Consider the following 18,847-nt stretch of genomic DNA (forward strand, 5'->3'; position numbering starts at 1 on the left):
AGAAAAGTAACTAATCTACTTTGTAATAATTTGTATCCAAATTATAACTATAAAATGAGTATCCGCCACCAGAATAAAACAAAACAAATATACTTAATTAATATTTTTTTTTATTATCAGCCTTAACATTAAACGATAGCAAACTGATCGTAAAGAAGTTCTCTCACTTTGTAATACTCTTCGGATAGTACACCTTCCAAAGCAACGCGACCGTTCTCCAACTAGAAGCAAAAAGATTAAATATTTATTGGTTTTTGTCGCGACTCCATCTTTCCGTTTAATCAAGGATTAACTATATTAATACAGCATTGCCAGCTTTAAACATATCAATTTATAAGCCACTCTGACGATTCGTTAGGTGACGGGAGATAAGAATAAATCTATTATTATACACTTAGCAGTGTACATTATTTATAACCCAAAATAAGTAAGTTCTTCTGGAATTACACCATATTTATTTTGAACTGTTTGCGTTGATGTAGTGATAAAGTATGACCAGTAAGAAAATTGAAACACCTAGAATGTTCGAAAACACAGCCAGATGGACGTCAGTAATCATTATTATTTCTTTATTCCTTTGCCATCAATTGAATAGAAATTCGTAACGCCGCAAGTACACATCACGTAAATAAAAAAAATCAAAGAATAAAGACAAAGAATAAAGATTTCACCACCACCTCTCGCGGGTGGCGCACTAGCCGAGTAAGACTGCCCGCACACATGTCAATATCATTGACAACATTCTGCATATTGACAATAATATGATGCGTATTGTAGATTTGAAGTATTGGTAAAAAAAAAGCAAGGTAATATTACTGAGAATGGGCAGCAACTCAGCGTGCTACTACTACCGAGATCAGAGAAAAATCTGAAATTATATATTCTTAAAATGCCACTCGTCACGAGACAATTTTCTTCCCAGGTAAAAGTTAAAATTTTATCTTTCCCACAGCTTTCTGGTGAAAATAATATACGTGTAATATTAAACAGAAGATAAACTTCTATTCCCTGTTGCAATTTCATCCCTTGACAGTGGACAAATCTGTGGATAATTTTTTTGTCTCCTGCCTATGTTATTCGAGCAGCCGGTACTATATACCTCTAATGGAAGGTTTTAATGGATCAATTGCGCTCTCTCTTTCTTCATGCGAGAGAGAGGAGAAGTGTTTCTTGAAGTTTCAATAGAATAAAGTAGGAACTACGTGAAATAATTTTTCGTTTTTTTTTTTAATTTTGTGCTGAGTGAAAGCACATTCATAGGCTAAGTTTAACTCACCCGTCGTATCGCAATAGTTCCATTACAGCATTCCAATGCCCCGCCGGAGAACTCCGCGTTGAGGCCGAGTCGAGCCAAAGCGGCTCTGAGCTCAGACAGACGCACTGAGTTGATGAACGATGCGGCGTGAGGCGTGCTGGTAGGGCCGGCAGATTCTAGGGATATCATTTCGTCGTCCGCGGCGTCTTCTATTATTATTGGATAGAAGCAGGCGTTACTTTGCGGAAATCCATGATATATTATGAAAATGAGCTTAATTTGCTATAGTCCGCGAAAAGCAGGAGAATCTGTATGGTGTAATTTATAATTTCTTCAATCCTTATAGTCCACACCAAACAGATCTTCGGCAATGTACCCTACGCAAGTTTCTCTAACAAAAACATTTCCCTTAACAATTTTTCTTCTTAAAAATTAGTCATTGTAAAGTCAACATCTCCTGAGGATGCTCCGGTTTCGGAGCGAAACGTGCGTTGCACAAACGAGCTTATAAAGTAGGCCTGAAAGTAGTACTGAAATAAATGAATTTGGATTAGGATATTTTTTACTTCGGGATAACAAACAAAGTCCAATAATTGGTTTTTTTCTAAATTCCACTACAAGTTAGTTCTTTACTTGGAGGACTATCTAGTAGTTGAATAATTATTTTTTATTAATAAATATTATTTAAATTCAGAAATTACAAATTACCAAATTGCCTCTGCTGGGAATCGAACCTGGACCTCCTATTTAAATTCACAGCGGTCACCGCAGCGCCAGGGAGGGCGTCAAAACTATAATGGGATATATATGATTGTATGTTTGGCACTGGCGTGCACTGGTTTTCTTACAAGGGTATGCATACAGCAGAAAAATTGCATAATACGGCAAAAGTCCTCCTCCTATACGAGTTATACATCAATTTTAGGGTAGGCAGTGCTTTTGTGCATGTATGAAATGCACACCACTGATGTATGGTCCTATGGAATAATAATGATTATTTACCGGCAGTGGGCTCCCGAGCGCGCGGCGCGGTGATAACTGCGGAAAGCCACGCCAGTTCCGCGTCTCCCGCGTTACGCCACGTCACGCCGCACATCAAGCTATCAGTCAGTTTCACCTGTGGTAAGGTATTTATTATTTATTTATTCATAAGACACACCAGCAATTTATTGTAACTACATGAAGTTAGAGCAATTCAACCCCAAGCTTTTTACGGATTTCTGTATTAACTTTGGATGTAAGAAGTAAAACTAAAACTTACCTGATAAATATGTGATTCTGTAGTAGCGTCTATGGTTTCACCGCGGTTCGGCATAAAGATCTTCTCTATGCCCTCACCTTCACAATGCTTCCTGAAGATTTAAATAGTTTGACATTTACAATACTATTTTAATTAATAACAAATAACAAACAACAGTAAAATCGCTATAGTTTACATTTGTGTATTAGTTTATTATATATATTTTTTTTAATATATAGTATATTATGTATTATTTTATTTGTATAATCTAGTTCAAGTATTATTATGTAGTTTTTTTGTAGTTGTACGTATTTTTTTAATTCTGCACAAACTGCGATCTGTTTTCCTTTTGTTTCCCTTATACTAAGGTTGCCTGGCAGAGATCGCTACTCAGCGATTAGGCCGCCTTTTGTATACTACTTCTGTGTTTTTTTTTATACTTGTTCTGTTTTTTTTTGTTTGCATATAAAGAGTATAAATAAATAAATATTTCAATAAGATGATTTGATAATTTTATTGCCGATTGCCGATAATATTAGTGCCGATTGGTAGACTCGACACACCTTTGAGAATATTATGTAGAACTCCTCAGTCATGCATGTTTCAACGCGATGTTTTCTTCGCCGTTAAACCAAGTGATATTTTAATTGTTTAAAACGCACATAACTTAGAAAAGTTATAGGTGCGTGCGGGGATTCGATCTCGGCCCCCTGAAAGTGAAGTCGAGCTCCTATCCACTGCGCTATCACCGCTTCACTGTAGAATGTTTGTCTTGTGGGAGGCTTTGGCTGTGGCTAGTTACCAACCTACCGGCAAAGACGTGCCGCTAAGCGTTTTGTGTTCCGGTGCGATGTCGCGTAGAAACCGATTATGTGTATGACTACCATACTCCTTAACAGGTTAGCCCGCTGCCATTTTAGATCACTTTCATTCATTGCATCATCACTTACCACCAGATGAGATTGCAGTCAAGGGCTAACTTGTAGTGGAACAAAAAAAAAAAAAAGAATACCTGCTGCTGCCATTGTATACAATTATATTAATAAAATTATCACATGATCAGCAGTGCGTGCCGGCGATTAAATTCGGTCCCCCCAAAAGTAAAGCGGCAATGGGCCGGGCACATAGTTCGGAGAAAGGATGGACGTTGGGGTCCCAAGGTGCTGGAATGGCAGCCCCAAACTGGTAAGCGCAGCGTTGGTCGGCCCCCAACGAGGTGGACAGACTACATTAAGCGCGTCGCAAGCCGCTGGATCCAAGCGGCACAAAACCGTTGAATTTGAAACTCCCTACAAAAGACCTATGTCCAGCAGTGGACGTCTATCGGTTGATGTGATGATGATGATGAAGTAAAGCTGAAGCCTTAGGACATAATCACTTACTTTAATGTATTTAGCGCTGAAACACCGGCCCGGAGTCCAATGATACCCCTCGGTTTCGCGTGAGCCACAACTCGCAGTAGAGATTCTCCGTCACATCGGCCCTCCAGCTCGATGTATTGTATACTGGCCCGTATGACCACTTGACGGACTGAGCTCACGCATTTGCTCGGGATTTCTGTCATTTCCTCTGTAAATAAATTAAGTAAGTGAGCCGTGAACGACAACATCAGAGTTGCGAGTGTAAGATTACCACTCTAATTTAAATCTACCTACGTTAACTTACTCGGTCACGTGAAAGTTAACTACGATTTGTATGGTATCGAGGAAGCGTCATCTAGTGACATTGCCGGGACACCATACTGTCACTAGGTGGCGCTCTTTCAATACCATACAAATCGTAGTTAACTTTTACGCGTTCGAATAAGTAAACGTAGCTTGCAAATGTCACAATCGGCACTTTCTTTTTTTTAATTACTGTACAATGGAGTCCTAAACTGCAATATCACCTGTTGATAAGAAAGTTGCGAATTTCTCACCGCTGAGTGAGATCTCGCACTCAGCACACGGATACAAACTGGACGTTTGGTGAAAACGAATCCACACTAAGGTTATGAATAAAATAATTTATCGAACAGGCTTAGTTCTACTCCTATGCGGTAAAGAAGATACACGTAGGTACGTAGGTACACGTAGGTAGAAGGTTACGGTAGGTTAGTTACTTTCACATCATTATGTCATATGAAATTTTAATATGGGGTAATTCTGTAAGCAATATTACCTCATAGTAAAATTCCAATCTCCGAGAGATCCATTATGTAGATACTTATATTAGCAATATATTCGTGCTATTTACATAATGGGTCCGAGAGATTATTTGAGAGATAAATTTAAAGATTTTTAAATAATGACAGTGACAGAAACTACAAATTTAATGTATGTTCATAAAAATATTACTAAATTTAAGAAAAAAATGTGCATAAACTTGCAGTGCAATATACTAGGCTACAAAATTCATAATTCGTTTAAAGTAGCATGCATACAATTTTACAATAAACTAGCCATTGACGTCTTGGAGATGTCGCTTAATAAGTTCAAAGTTAGTTTTAAACGTTAGCTTATAGAAAGGTTCTATTATAGTGTAAAGGACTACGTAATCGATAAAAATAAAGAAACTGGGAAGTGTCTTTCTTCATAGTAATTTGATTGGATTGTTGACGAGCCAATCCATCGCTTGTAAACAGAAAAACACTCTACAGGGTATGCGAGGGACACGTCCTGCAAAGTGTCGCGCTGTGTCCACCAATCAGAGGCGTAGGTGGTAAGCCTATGTGATTACACCGGCAACCACACCCTTTAGACCAGAACACAGCATCGAAAGGCAACAAGGCGAAGAAGCAACTTGGCGACAGCTATGCTGCTTTCTATATTAAGTAGATAAATCACGCCTTTCACAGTATGTTATTTAATAACATACTTTAGGAGGTACTGAAATATTGTTACAGGACTACGAGAGGCCAATATAACAATACGAGCATTTATTTGTTAACGCGTCTCATATAGTATCTAATAGTTTCGTACCTTCAGGTTCTTGTTTCTGCGGCGGTGCTGGAGGCACGTCGCGAATTTCCCCTTCAGCATCAACTACTTCAGCCAGTCTATAGTCTTCTGGCTGCGACATAATTAAATACATGTTTTAACTGACCCATATAATTCGAATCTTAATCAATGTATCAAATGCTAACGTGGAAAGGAGATTTTTCGCATAGACGACATGAAATCAGCCGGAGACATATACGAGGAAAATAAATACGCCTCAACACAAAACCGGCCTACATTCTTCATCTTGAAGAAGCAGTTGAGTTACAAGAGACTTTATCAGTACCTAAAGACCTCACTATTTAAGAATGAGTGATATTTGTGTGTATGCTACTCACATTTATAACTGCTCCATAGTCGGCTCGCGTCCGTTCCTAGTGGCACGGGTACATCGCGTGAAGTCTTTGTTCATCATGAAGGAGCCGGAGGTTTGCGAATCCCTTTACCACTACCCACAATAGCTGACTATTTTGCAGTGAGTTTAATGTGTATTTGTATGTATGCTACTCACATTTCTAACTTCTCCATAGTTGGTTGTCCGTACCTCGTGGCACGGGTACATCAGAGAGAGAGCCGGAGGTTTGCAAGCCTTTATCACTACCCACATTAGCTGACTATTTTACAGTGAGTTTAATGATATTTGTTTGTATGCTACTCACTTTTATAACTTCTACGTAGTCGTCGGCTCGTGTCCGTTCCTCGTCGAACGGGTACATTGCGTGAAATTTGTGTTCATCTTGAAGGAGCCGGAGGTTTGCAAATGCCTTTATCACTACCCACTTTAGCTGACTATTTTACAGTGAGTTTAATGATATTTGTTTGTATGCTACTCACTTTTATAATTTCTCCGTAGTCGTCGGCACGCGTCCTTTCCTCGTGGCACGGGTAAATCACGTGATGTTTTTTATTCATCTTGAAGGAGCCGGAGATTTGCTTTTATCACTACCCACTTTAGCTGACTATTTTACAGTGAGTTTAATGATATTTGTTTGTATGCTACTCACTTTTATAACTTATCCGTAGTCGACGGCACGCGCCCTTTCCTCATGGCACGGGTAAATCACGTGATCTTTTTTATTCATCTTGAAGGAGCTGGAGATTTGCTTTTCTCACTACCCACATTAGCTGACTATTTTACAGTGAGTTTAATGATATTTGTTTGTATGCTACTCACTTTTATAACTTATCCGTAGTCGACGGCACGCGTCCTTTCCTCGTGGCACGGGTAAATCACGTGACGTTTTTTATTCATCTTGAAGGAGCCGGAGATTTGCCTTTATCACTACCCACATTAGCTGACTATTTTACAGTGAGTTTAATGATATTTGTTTGTATGCTACTCACTTTTATAACTTCTCCGTAGTCGTCGGCTCGCGTCCTTTCCTCGTGGCACGGGTACATCGCATGATGTCTTTTGTTCGTTTTGAAGCAGCCGGAGGGTCGCGAGTCACTTCGCACCGGGATGTCGTGTCGTCCCGTCACCACCCACATTTCTAACTCGCTGTCCGATTCAGAATCTGAAGATATACCGCCTGCTTCTTCTCTGAAAAGAATCAACTTTTTTAACACTTTTGATTGTTTGTTTGTTGACAAAACCCCTTTAAATAAATAAGATTAAAAAAAAAACACGTTTGATTGTTTATCTACCACCATCTAGTTGATTTCAATCATTTTTAGACTTTTTTTTATTCCACTACAACTTGCCCTTGACTGCTATCTCAGCTGGTGGTAAGAGATGATGCACTCTAATATGGTAATGGGTTAACTTTCAAGAGGGGTTATATTAAACGAAAATTTTTGGAAGACTTTTTTTTTTGTCAATTTTGAAAAAAACCTCTCCTGGATAAGGGAATTTCGTAGGGTGTTTTCAAATACCCTACCCCATGGAAATACCATGGTATTTGGAAACATACTTCAAAATACCTATGCCACTGAAAACAGAATACACTTCTAAAACTTGCACATTCAGTTTTGATCATCATCATTATTCTAGATCAATTAATGTTTCATATAAAACTTACTGTACCCACAGTATAAAATGTTCCTACGTACTTGACAGTATTGTTGACTTTCAACCGTTGTTGCTGCAGGAACTCTTCTAGTTCAGGTCCCTCTAACCGAACTCGTCTCCGTACAGCAAGTTCTAGTGTCCGATCACCACCTTTTTCTATAAGGTCCCGCGCCAAAGTACCTGGAGATGTTCTAGAAAAGAAAACAACTACATTTTATCAGTAACCTACCATTATTTTCAACATAGATATATTTAATTTCTATCTTAAGACTTGACATTTGCCCATAGCTTTCTTTTTGGAATAAAGTCAAAGTCAAAAATATCTTTATTCAAGTAGGTCCATAGGCGGCACTTTTGAGAATTCCACGGTAGTGAGATGATGGCGATAACCACATTCGTAAACTTAAAACTAAAGCTACGAGGGTTCCAAACGCGTCCTGGTCTAAGAAGAAGCCCACAACAAACTTAGCCGGGTGTTTTTTTTTTTTTTTTGTTATCACCATCTCACAATGTCATTTTAAATTATTAGAAGAGCAACCTGGTTAGAGCAATAATTTACACCCAAGCTTTTTTATCGTGTACGTAGTCCTTTATACTATAATAGGACTTTTCTATAAGCTTACGTTTAATACAAATCTATAATCAAGTAAGGATATAAAGCGGGATTCTCATATTCTCTTTCGTGAGATCTTACAGGAAATCTACTGATATAGATGAGAGTGAATAAAGTTAATAAAATCAAGGTGTCATCATCATCGTCATATCAAACCCTTATACCGGCCCTCGACAGGGCACAGGTCTCGTCCCACAATGAGAAGGTATTGGTGGATTGGTGGACTTCACACACCTTCACACACATTTGAAAAAAGTATGCACGATTTTTTTCAAGTGATATTATAATTGCTTTAAACGCACATAACTGAAAATAAGAGGCGCGTGCTAGGATTCGAATCCCCCCCTCTAAAGGAAAGTCGAAGTTCTACCCACTGGGCTATCACCGCTTCAAACCAAGGTGTATATAGTACCTATTACTCTGACATACTATGTTATTTATCCTTCCAGAGGTAATGAAATTGTGCAGCTTGGTAATTGATAGAAATGCGAAACAACATGATGTCAATAACAAAGAATCGCAAGAAGAAGAGAGAAAATATAAGTATTTTTTTAATTCAAACTATCATATGCTCAGTTTTGTGTTCTCAATGCCAGAATCAATAATCTTTAGCTAAGGCAGACATCTTTGATTTGCCTATGACGTTACGAATGCGGCGGGAATCATTTTCAAAATATAATTTACAATTTATATCCACAAAACTTTTTATGCAATTATAAGATATTTTTAGGCCAGTTTTACAAAATTAATCATTTTGCCTATTATTGAAATATTTTTTACCTGGCAGTCAAAACGATTGAATTCTGTGGATGCGGAGCCCACAATAGAAACAAGTCTCTCGCAAAGCCTGTCTCCAAGTCTGGGAAGGACGCCAGTACGACCTTGGGTCCTGGAGTCCGGGTCACTTCACCAATGGAGTGGCATAGTTGTAAATGTCGCAGTGCGAACGGGTTACTACGCGCGCCTTCGAATGCTCGTGTTAATTTGTCACTCATCCATTCTATCTATAAGAAAAATATGGGGTATATCAGAGGAATTATACACGAATAAAAATGTTTGCATGTTCATTTTATAAAAGAATAACATAATCTAATAATAATAATCATAATCTTAGGAACTGTGCCTCGCTGCGGTGGTTTCGAGGACGTTTTAGATTTTATTTAGTTTTTAAATAGTTTATTTTAGGTTATAGTTATGTATTAATAAAAATTATAAATAAATTGTAAATAAAATTCTAAAGAATAACATAAACTAACTAATATTGAATTATAATTAATTATTCTGTATAAATTAATTAACTTGCGCGTTTTTATAATCTATTGTGAGCGAATAAAAATAACAATATCTGCCCCTTTTTTTTTCAACATGGAGCACATACAATAAAAATTGTATAAACAATAAAATATTGCGGTTCGGTTAGTCCTTCTATTTCTTAATTAAAAAATGAACAAAATATTTTGAGAAATCTGTATGTGCTTACCCAATATACATTGTTTGATAGGTAATGATGGATATACTTAGATAATAATGGAGTTATTGAAAAATTATTTGAATTCATCATCATAAAATAAATAGATTTCTGTGTGTATGTAATATATTAGTATTGAAGTGTTTTTTTTTTGCTGCTGCCTGATGAAACTAAATAAATAAATAAATATATTTAAGAGTTAGAGTGTGATTCAAGAACATAATTAAATTTCATGTGAGTTTCAGGATGCAAGGAATCTAAAAATTTAGTTGTAGTATGAATAATTCATTTTACCTGGGACTTAGCAAACTCCACAACATTGTAGCTAACATTGGAAAGCAGAAGAAGGGAGTAAGCGACAAGCCCTGAATCTTTATTCCTCCACAGCTGGTCCAACATGTGTGCTAATTCTAGAACCCTCCCAGCTGTGTCTGTACATACAAGCACTGACCCACCTCCTCTGAGAGTGGTGAGAATTGTAGCTGTAATAAATAAAATTTTGTATTTAACATTTTATAAAATAAATAAATAAATATTCTATGACAATACATACATCGCCATCTAGTCCCAAAGTGAACGTAGCTTGTGTTATGGGTACTATGATGACTGATGAATAATATATATAAACTTTTAAAATACAGATAATCACCCAGACATTGAAACATTCTTGTTCATGGCAGAAACATTTTCCAGCTGTGGGAATCGAACCCACGGCCTTGGACTCAGAAAGCGTCGCTGCCCACTGCGCCAATCGGCCGTCAAATATAATAATAAGTATTGAAACATATTATTAGCAATCACCATCAGTAACTTTGACATTGACCTATTAAACTTTTGGTATTATGGTGTCACTTTTATTAATTTAGTTCGTTTTTTGAGCGTACTGAAACTGTACTGACCCTCAGTTCGGACAGAACAGAAACATGCCCAAGCAATTTACTGAAAATATGTTCCCATTACCATAGCGTAGTTTCTGGGGAAAATATTTTTTTTTCTTTTTGTAGTGGGCTCTTCTTAGACCAGGGCGCGTTTGGAACCCTCGTAGCTTTAGATTTAACTTGTTGAACGAAGTTATCACCATCCCCTTATAATTATGTAAACAAATATGTATTAACGCTTCATAAGTGCCTGTGAGAGGCCTACATGAATAAAGAAATTTTGAATTTGAATTTGGGTTCAGAAACAAAAAATACTTGATGATACCTAGTAAAGCTCTAATAACAAATATTTTACTTACTAGTTACTAGTTTAGATATTATAAAAAGACAACTACAAGCTGTTCTCCATATGTCTTTAGAAGTGTGCAATACAACAAGCACATTTGGAACCCTCGTAGCTTTAGTTTTACATTGACAAATTTAGTTATCGCCATCAACTCACTTCTATGTCATATTTTACATGTAATGTAAGCATCAAATGTGAAATCTATGTGCCTATATGAATAAATAAATATTTGACTTTGACTTTGAACTCACTCATAAGTTTCTCATCCCGCAATCTCCTTCTCTGTTGAACATAATCAGCATTCATTGCACCAAGCAACAGCAGTGATGGGCGCATAATCTTCTCTATTTCGCACCCATTGAGATGTCTTTCCTTTTTGTGGTTAAAATCTGGAGCATATATTATATCCTCTTCTCCTGGCGCTGCGATACGCCACACTGTACCTCCTAGTAGGTGACCAGCGGCGAGTGGAGTAATGCGGAGACCTAAGCCTTTGCCTGAAATAACAGAAATTATGGTAGCATAGTATATGCCATTGATATTGTCGTTAATGAAGACAGAGTCTAGACAGGGTTGCGAATGTGTATATAATATTAACTACTGAGGTCAGTAAGGCCTGGTGTCACTTACAGGATTGCTGTCTCGATTGCTTCATGAGATCTTTAATCATTACTCAGAGATCATAGAGTAGATAGATGGGTTTATGTGACTATACTCGAAACTTCTGATAAGGGGAGAAAGCTTTATAAGAGCTAGATTTTTGCTAGCTAGCTATTTACTAAATAATATGTACTCACTACACAATAGAGCTATAACAATTTTGCAGTATCATTTTAACTTAATAATTGTTAACTTGATACATAATATTGGTAGAATTCACTTTCCAAACGGGTGGTAGACTGTACAAACCAAATGACTCGCCTGTTTCAAATTGCTTATAAATAAATGAATTTTGAATTAGAATTTACATTAGTTCGATAGGCAGTAGTTGTATGTAACTACTGCCTATACCCAGGGCCACCATATTTGTATTTGGAGAATATAATTTGTATTTTGTATGGCTCATTCAGGAATTGGCAAAGGACTTGATGAAGTCCCTGGTATAATTCCCAGTCAGTTTAAGTTCCATTCCATTTGTTGGCAGCACAACAAATACTTGAAATAGGGTTTTTCATAGAGATTATACTTATCATAATTGCTTTTAGGCTTTTTTTGTATATTAAATGCAGTAAAAATATAATAATATAAAGCTATATATACCTTTCATATCTATACTCTGATTGTACTTCAGCTGTATAATCTTGTCAAATGCAGTATCCACATCGTCCAATGTGAACAGATCAAAATCTGATACATTTCTATAGGACTGGTAGAGATCATACATAAACATTTGTCCCATCTTGTAAACAGGAAGGGTAGCATAAATGGGGCAGTTAAGACCCAGCTGCCCCACAGCATAGGGCAATGCTCCAAGGTGTAAAGGGTCAGAATGTGAGAGTAGTACAGCATCTATGTTGTTCACATGTCTAAAAAAACAAGGAATAAATTATATTTAAATCTAACTTGGGGAATGAATGAAATGGAGGAGGCTATTACCTATTTAGGTGTTCTCCAAGGTATTAGGGTGGACAATCCCAATTTCCTAACTCAAGTACTGCAAATTTATGAATATAAAAAGCAATACCTGACAATTGTATTGGCCTGACACAGGATACAAATTCAGGTCCAAGGCAATCAAGCATGTTCACCATTGTTGACACACCACAACAAGAAGATCTTTTTAAATTAGTTCTTGTTTTTCCAGCTTGAATATACTGCATGTAATCGCTAAATTAATCTGCCAAATTTGTACATACTTTGTTTGTATTGCAGATTGGAATACTTATTTTGCAAGTAAGATGGTGGACCCTATATAAGACCAGGCACCGGTTGTTTAATTCCCACCAAATTAACCAATAAAGTTGCGTTTACAATGGTGTTTTTTCTGTAGCTTACTAGCTATTTGGCCAACATAGCCTTTGCATCTTCTTTGGGTAGGCCCACAGAATCGCTATTAAAAAAACTTGTCAACCTCTGGTACAAATCTAGTTTTGCATTTCTATGTAAAATAATAAATACATATAAATAATATAAACATGAAAGCAATAGTTCACATCAAAACTCATTAATTCGACATTTTTGAGTGAAAAACTATCCCAAATTGGTTTGAGTCTGGTACATACATTCTGCTGTATGTGGTGTACTAGAAACATAACCTCATTCTTACCGTTTTAATTCTTTTATGAAGTCCATATCGAATTTTTCATCCCATCCGCAATCTAATAGGAATTTGAATTCATCCACTTGTAATACATAGCACGGTGGAGACTCATCCCCAGCACCGGAAAGACAGTGTAATTTTATTATTGAAGTCATACTTTTGATTTGTATGTTACCGGTTACAATATTTTCATTATATTTATGTTGTAGTTGGTAGAGTCGTAATGAAATTAGCCTTACAACTTATTGTTTAATCAAACTGTCCATCAATAATAAACTTGAAGTTACTCAAAAACAAATAAAATTCAAAAATTTGTGAACTTGTAGCAAGTATAGCTTTGTTTTTGTCCTAAAAGTTGTTAAATGACATTGACAGTTATTGTTTTATAATTTTTCCCCTTCAGGACAGGCAAAGATCATTGACCATGCAGCCCATTACGGCCTACTACAGAGCACGGCTCTCCTCCCACAATGAGAAGGCTTAAAGGCCGTAGTTCCACACACCTTTGAGAACATTGTATAGAACTCTCAGGCATGCAGGTTTCCTCACGATGTATTTCTTCACCGTTGAAGCAAGTGTTATTTTAATTAATTAAAACGCACTTAAAAAAGTTAGAGGTTTTTGCTGGGATTCATATTGTACAATATATACGATTGAAACCATTTAATTATACAGATTGAACTTTATTTTTAACACTAGAGACAGTTAAACGTTTTTGTGTATGAAATGATGACAGAGCTTACATGTTAGGTACAATTTATTTCAAGTAGGCCTAATATAAGTACTTTTGAAACGTGAGGTATGTCAGTTTTTGTATTAACTCTACAACCGGTTCGGAAGGCAGATTCTACCGAGAAGATGCTAGCAAGATACTCAGCATTTGCTCTTTTGCAACATCATTTTACAATCACTGTTCTAGCTTGTGTGAGATAAAAGCGGAGCGGCTTGCTTCCTGGCAACCTTGTCATTTAGGTATTAATGTACTAAAAACTATGCTAATACGAATTTCACGGTATTGTTAGCTGGGTTACATAATACTATTTAAAGCTATAAGTTTATTTCAGCTGGACATTCATATTTTCTTGTAACGTCACAAGAATGTAAACAGTGAGTCAACCAATCAATAGCGTTTATTAGCGTCGGAAAAAAATAATTGTATTTTATGATTTATAGAAAATTTATTATTTATTTTTTCATTTTGTGAAATATAATAATCTAACTGAAATAAACTATCTTTAAAGATTACACCAGTACAAATGAAATTTTTAATACAATGATTTTTTTTTTCAATTTCTGTCGGTATCAACTAATGGTTCTGTCTCTCATAAAAAAATATTGAATATAGAAGAATTCTTACTTATTATTAAAGTGATAATTAACTGCATTTCGTTGATTAACAATGTATTACATGTGGCAGTCCTATACAAAATTCAAATTAAAAATGTGTCCGATGTTCTTAATAAACTTATTATCATTTTATATTAAACTTTTTGACTACTTATTTATTTTATTCATAATACTTAAAATTAAATCAAACATCCATGTTTTCAACTCGTTTTCACTATGACCGGGTATTATTTCTTCGCTACTTTGCTTTTTTTGTAAATTATTATCATATCGATACATCGAACAATTTTCGTAACTTTTTGTGGATTCATTTTCATTATAGATAGAGCCCAAAAATTGTAACTTGGAATTGTCTTTTGATGAATCGTTACTCGATAAATTTAAGTTCAAGTTCTTACATTTCAAATTTTCTTCTTTATTATAAACGAACGAAATTTCTTTCGTTGAATGAGTTGATTGGTCGTCTTTTAAGGATACTGGTTCCATTGGTGAAGACTCTTGCACTTGAGTTGATTGGCTCGTTGTTGCATTTTGTTGGGACCTAGAAAACCTTTCGTCTAGCCGAGCTTCTGTAAAATTGTCTTATTTTTAAAATACATTTAGTAAATAATTTTATAAAGTTACTAGCTAAAAAATATTTAAAAAAATATATGAGCATGGCAACCTAATGCCTCTTTTTAAGTGTTGCCACGCCTTTTGGCAGACGATGAATAAATACTAGTACCTTATATGCCATAGCAACTTGTCTCCTATCTATTAACAACTAACCTAACCATACTAAACAAGGGCACCGAACCAACGTTCGTGTCCAGCAGATACCAAACCATTATAGACCTAACACTAGCGACAATAGAGATCAGCGACCAGGTAAAAAACTGGCACGTAAGCGACGAGCCTACACTCTCCGACCAAAGACGCATATGCTACGAACTGGACCTAATAAAAACGCAATGGATACCTAAAAGAAATCCAAGGAAGACCAACAGACAAAAATACAGAGAACTCTTAAAAAATAACATAGATGCGGTGAAACCGACTGAAACGCACAGTTGCAATAACATAGAGGAAAATGTAACAACAGTTACCAAACATATAACAACAAGCTATGAGCAATCATGCCCACTAAAAACGATCAACACCAAACAAACACCAAAACACAACTGGTGGGGTCACGACTTGGAAAGACTACGAAAACGTCTGAGACAACTGTTCAACAGGGCCAAAAACACCAGACATGAATTAGACTGGGACAAATTTAAGGAGGCCCAATACCAATATAATAAACGTATCAGAGACAAGGAAAACAACTCCTGGCAGAAGTTCTGCGCCAACATCGAATCTTGCGACGGTGCTGCCAGAATCAGGAAAATTCTGGCCCTCGGGCCAGAATTTTCCGGGCCAGAATTGTCTCGACAATAACCGTACACTTGGGTCATTGAAAAAGCATGACGGAACATACACAAAGAACGACAAAGAGATGAGCGAAACACTGATTGAGACCCACTTCCCAGGCTGCAAAATAGTAAATGCACCAGACTGGAACAACCACGGAGTAAGACATTCCAGCGAAGAAGACTGGACCCTCGCAAACAAAATAGTCACATCAGAAAGACTAACATGGGCCATTAATACTTTCCACCCATGAGGAAATGACAACATCTTTCCAGCACTCCTACAATGGGGCCGGACCCAACTGACACCCTGGCTAATAGCTATATACAAGGCATGTATAGCCTACAGATACATACCACTGGCTTGGAGAGAAGTCAAAGTAATTTTCCTCTCAAAACCAGGAAAAAGTGACTACACCCTACCGAAATCCTTCAGACCAATAAGTCTGACGTCGTTTCTCTTGAAAACGCAAGAAAGACTGGGGGACCGATTCTTAAGAGATGGCGCACTGAGGGACCTACCCCCACACCCAAATCAACACGCCTACAACACAGGCAAATCAGCCGAAACCGCGCTACACTCAGTTGTAACCAAAATAGAACGAGACTTAGGAAACAAGATATCAACATTAGGAACCTTCATCGATATCGAAGGAGCCTTTGATAAAACAACTTTTAACAGCATAGAGAAAGCTCTATCACGCTACAACGTACACCCAACACTGCGCAGTTGGATAAGAGCGCTACTGGAGCACAGAATAATACAAGTGGATATAAACGGAATTACAAAGGGAATAGTAGCCAGAGGTTGTCCACAAGGAGGAGTTCTATCACCAATCCTCTGGAACCTGGTTGTCGACGACCTTATAACAAAGCTCAACACAGGTGGATTTTACACTATAGGGTACGCAGATGACATTGCTATTCTCATCAGCGGTAAACTAGAATACACGCTATGCGAAATCATGCAAAGAGCTCTGCGACTAATTGAAAGGTGGTGTAAGGAAAACGATCTTTCAGTAAACCCTAAGAAAACAGAGCTGGTTCTCTTCACTAACAAAAGAAAACCGGATATACCAAAATTACCCACCCTGTTTAATACGAGCCTCACCCTGTCTAATGAAGTAAAATACCTAGGAGTCACCTTGGACAGCAAGCTCAGTTGGAAAAGGCACATAGAAGACAAAACAAACAAAGCAACTATTATATTACACCAATGTAAACGCATGCTAGGTAAAACCTGGGGACTAAAACCTAAAATAATGAATTGGCTGTACCTAGCAGTAGTAAGGAGTACTCTGGCATATGCTGCACTCATATGGTGGCCAAGAACAGAACTCATAACTACCCAGCAAGAACTACAAAAATTTCAACGACAAGCGTGCCTAGCCATCACTGGCGGCATGAGCACGACACCAACAACAGCACTTGAAACAATACTGGGCATCCCGCCGCTCCACCTACATATCAAAAAAGAGGCTACACTTGCAGCCCTGAGACTCAAAACCTCAGGACTCTGGAAGAACACCAGCACAGCACACACCAAAATCCTGGAAGAGGCGTACAAAAGGCAACCACAACTAGAGTGGAAATGCGACAGAACTAGTAAACGCTACATATTAGATAGGCAATACAAAATAAACCTAGAAAAAGAACAAAGCAGCAAAACAGAACAAACCACCATCGAAGTATACACGGACGGTTCCAAAAGCAAAACAGGCACAGGATCCGGTATAGTATGCCCGGAGCTAAACATGAGGATCAGCTACCCACTTGGTAAGAACAATTCTGTCTTCCAAGCAGAGTGCGTCGGCATCACCACTGCAGCCATAGCGATGACAAACAAAAAGGTAATGAACAATAAAATAATCATAAACTCTGACAGCCAAACGGTTCTCCGTTCCCTGGCCAGCAGCAGCACAACCTCTAATCTCATATACGACTGCCACAACGCCCTGGAAACACTCGCTGCCTCTAATGACATCACCCTAAGGTGGGTCAAAGGGCATGACGGGAACCCAGGCAACGAAGCGGCGGACTCACTAGCTCACCAAGCCACAACACTGAAGGTAGTAGGACCAGAACCGATCGTACCGATTCCGTTCAGTGAGTACAAAACATGGCTACATGAACAAACACAAAGGGAGCATTCCCAACTTTGGGCCAATGCAAAAGATTGTAAACAAACCAAAATAGCTTTCCCTAACCTAAACCAACATCTAACTAACAAACTACTCCGCCTGGATAGAAGCAAACTTAGGAAGGTGGTGGGAATCATAACAGGGCATAGCTCCTTAAACAGACATCTTTCTATTATAGGTGTCACCGACAGCCCTCTTTGCAGAGCATGCATGGAGAAGAATGAAACACCTACGCACGTGATGCTGGAGTGCACGGGCGTGACAGAGCAACGCGAGATCTACCTGGGATCACCAGCCACTATCCCAGAAGTCCTCAGCAACCTGGGCGGCATGCTGGGATTCTGGAACGAGCTTGGATGGCTGGAGTAGCGAACAACACTGGGAAATTTCACGTACAACAAGCGAAGCGCTTACGTGCGGAAACTGCCCAGAAGAAGAAGAAGAAGAAGATGCAATATATTTTAATACTTGAATATAAATTATTTAAATGTTTCGTGACCGATGATCGTGTTCTTACTGTATCTACTCATCTTTACCGACCGACATAGCCACGGGTCTCCTCTCAGAATTAGAAAGAGTTTAGGCCGTAGCCCACCAGGATGGCCAAGTGCGGCTTGGTGTACTTCACACACCTTTGAGAACATTATGGAGAACTCTCAGGCATGCAGGTTTCCTCACATATGAACATAAGTCCGTTAAGTTAGAGGTCACAAAAGTATACAATCTCCTTAGAGTTGTATGTCAGGGATCCAGCTCGGTCCTCCCGAAATGGAGGCTGAAGTCTTACTTGCTATTATCATAAAAAAAATATATTCACCTACCATTAAATTTCTTAACAAAATAGTTTACGGACAAGCATCCGAAAAAAATACTAAGTACCATCAGCAGGTATTCCCACCATATTACTGCCTGTAAGAAA

General features: G+C 37.7%; 1 protein-coding gene across 1 annotated transcript; it reads right to left on the reverse strand.

The window, feature by feature from the left end:
- Positions 1–88: 88 nt before the first annotated feature.
- Positions 89–13,389, reverse strand: LOC120631934 (probable cleavage and polyadenylation specificity factor subunit 2). Its single transcript, XM_039901638.1, has 13 exons — positions 13,056–13,389; positions 12,050–12,315; positions 11,041–11,286; positions 9,860–10,047; positions 8,878–9,101; positions 7,526–7,675; positions 6,818–7,016; positions 5,456–5,546; positions 3,878–4,064; positions 2,517–2,607; positions 2,258–2,372; positions 1,277–1,464; positions 89–221 (listed from the first exon to the last, which is right to left on the reverse strand). Exons 1-13 carry the CDS (start codon positions 13,202–13,204, stop codon positions 129–131), a joined length of 2,187 nt encoding a protein of 728 aa, XP_039757572.1. The 5' UTR covers positions 13,205–13,389; the 3' UTR covers positions 89–128.
- Positions 13,390–18,847: the final 5,458 nt, after the last annotated feature.

The sequence above is a fragment of the Pararge aegeria genome, chromosome 19 (genome assembly GCF_905163445.1).
Source record: "Pararge aegeria chromosome 19, ilParAegt1.1, whole genome shotgun sequence".
In the NCBI taxonomy this organism is placed as follows: domain Eukaryota; kingdom Metazoa; phylum Arthropoda; class Insecta; order Lepidoptera; family Nymphalidae; genus Pararge; species Pararge aegeria.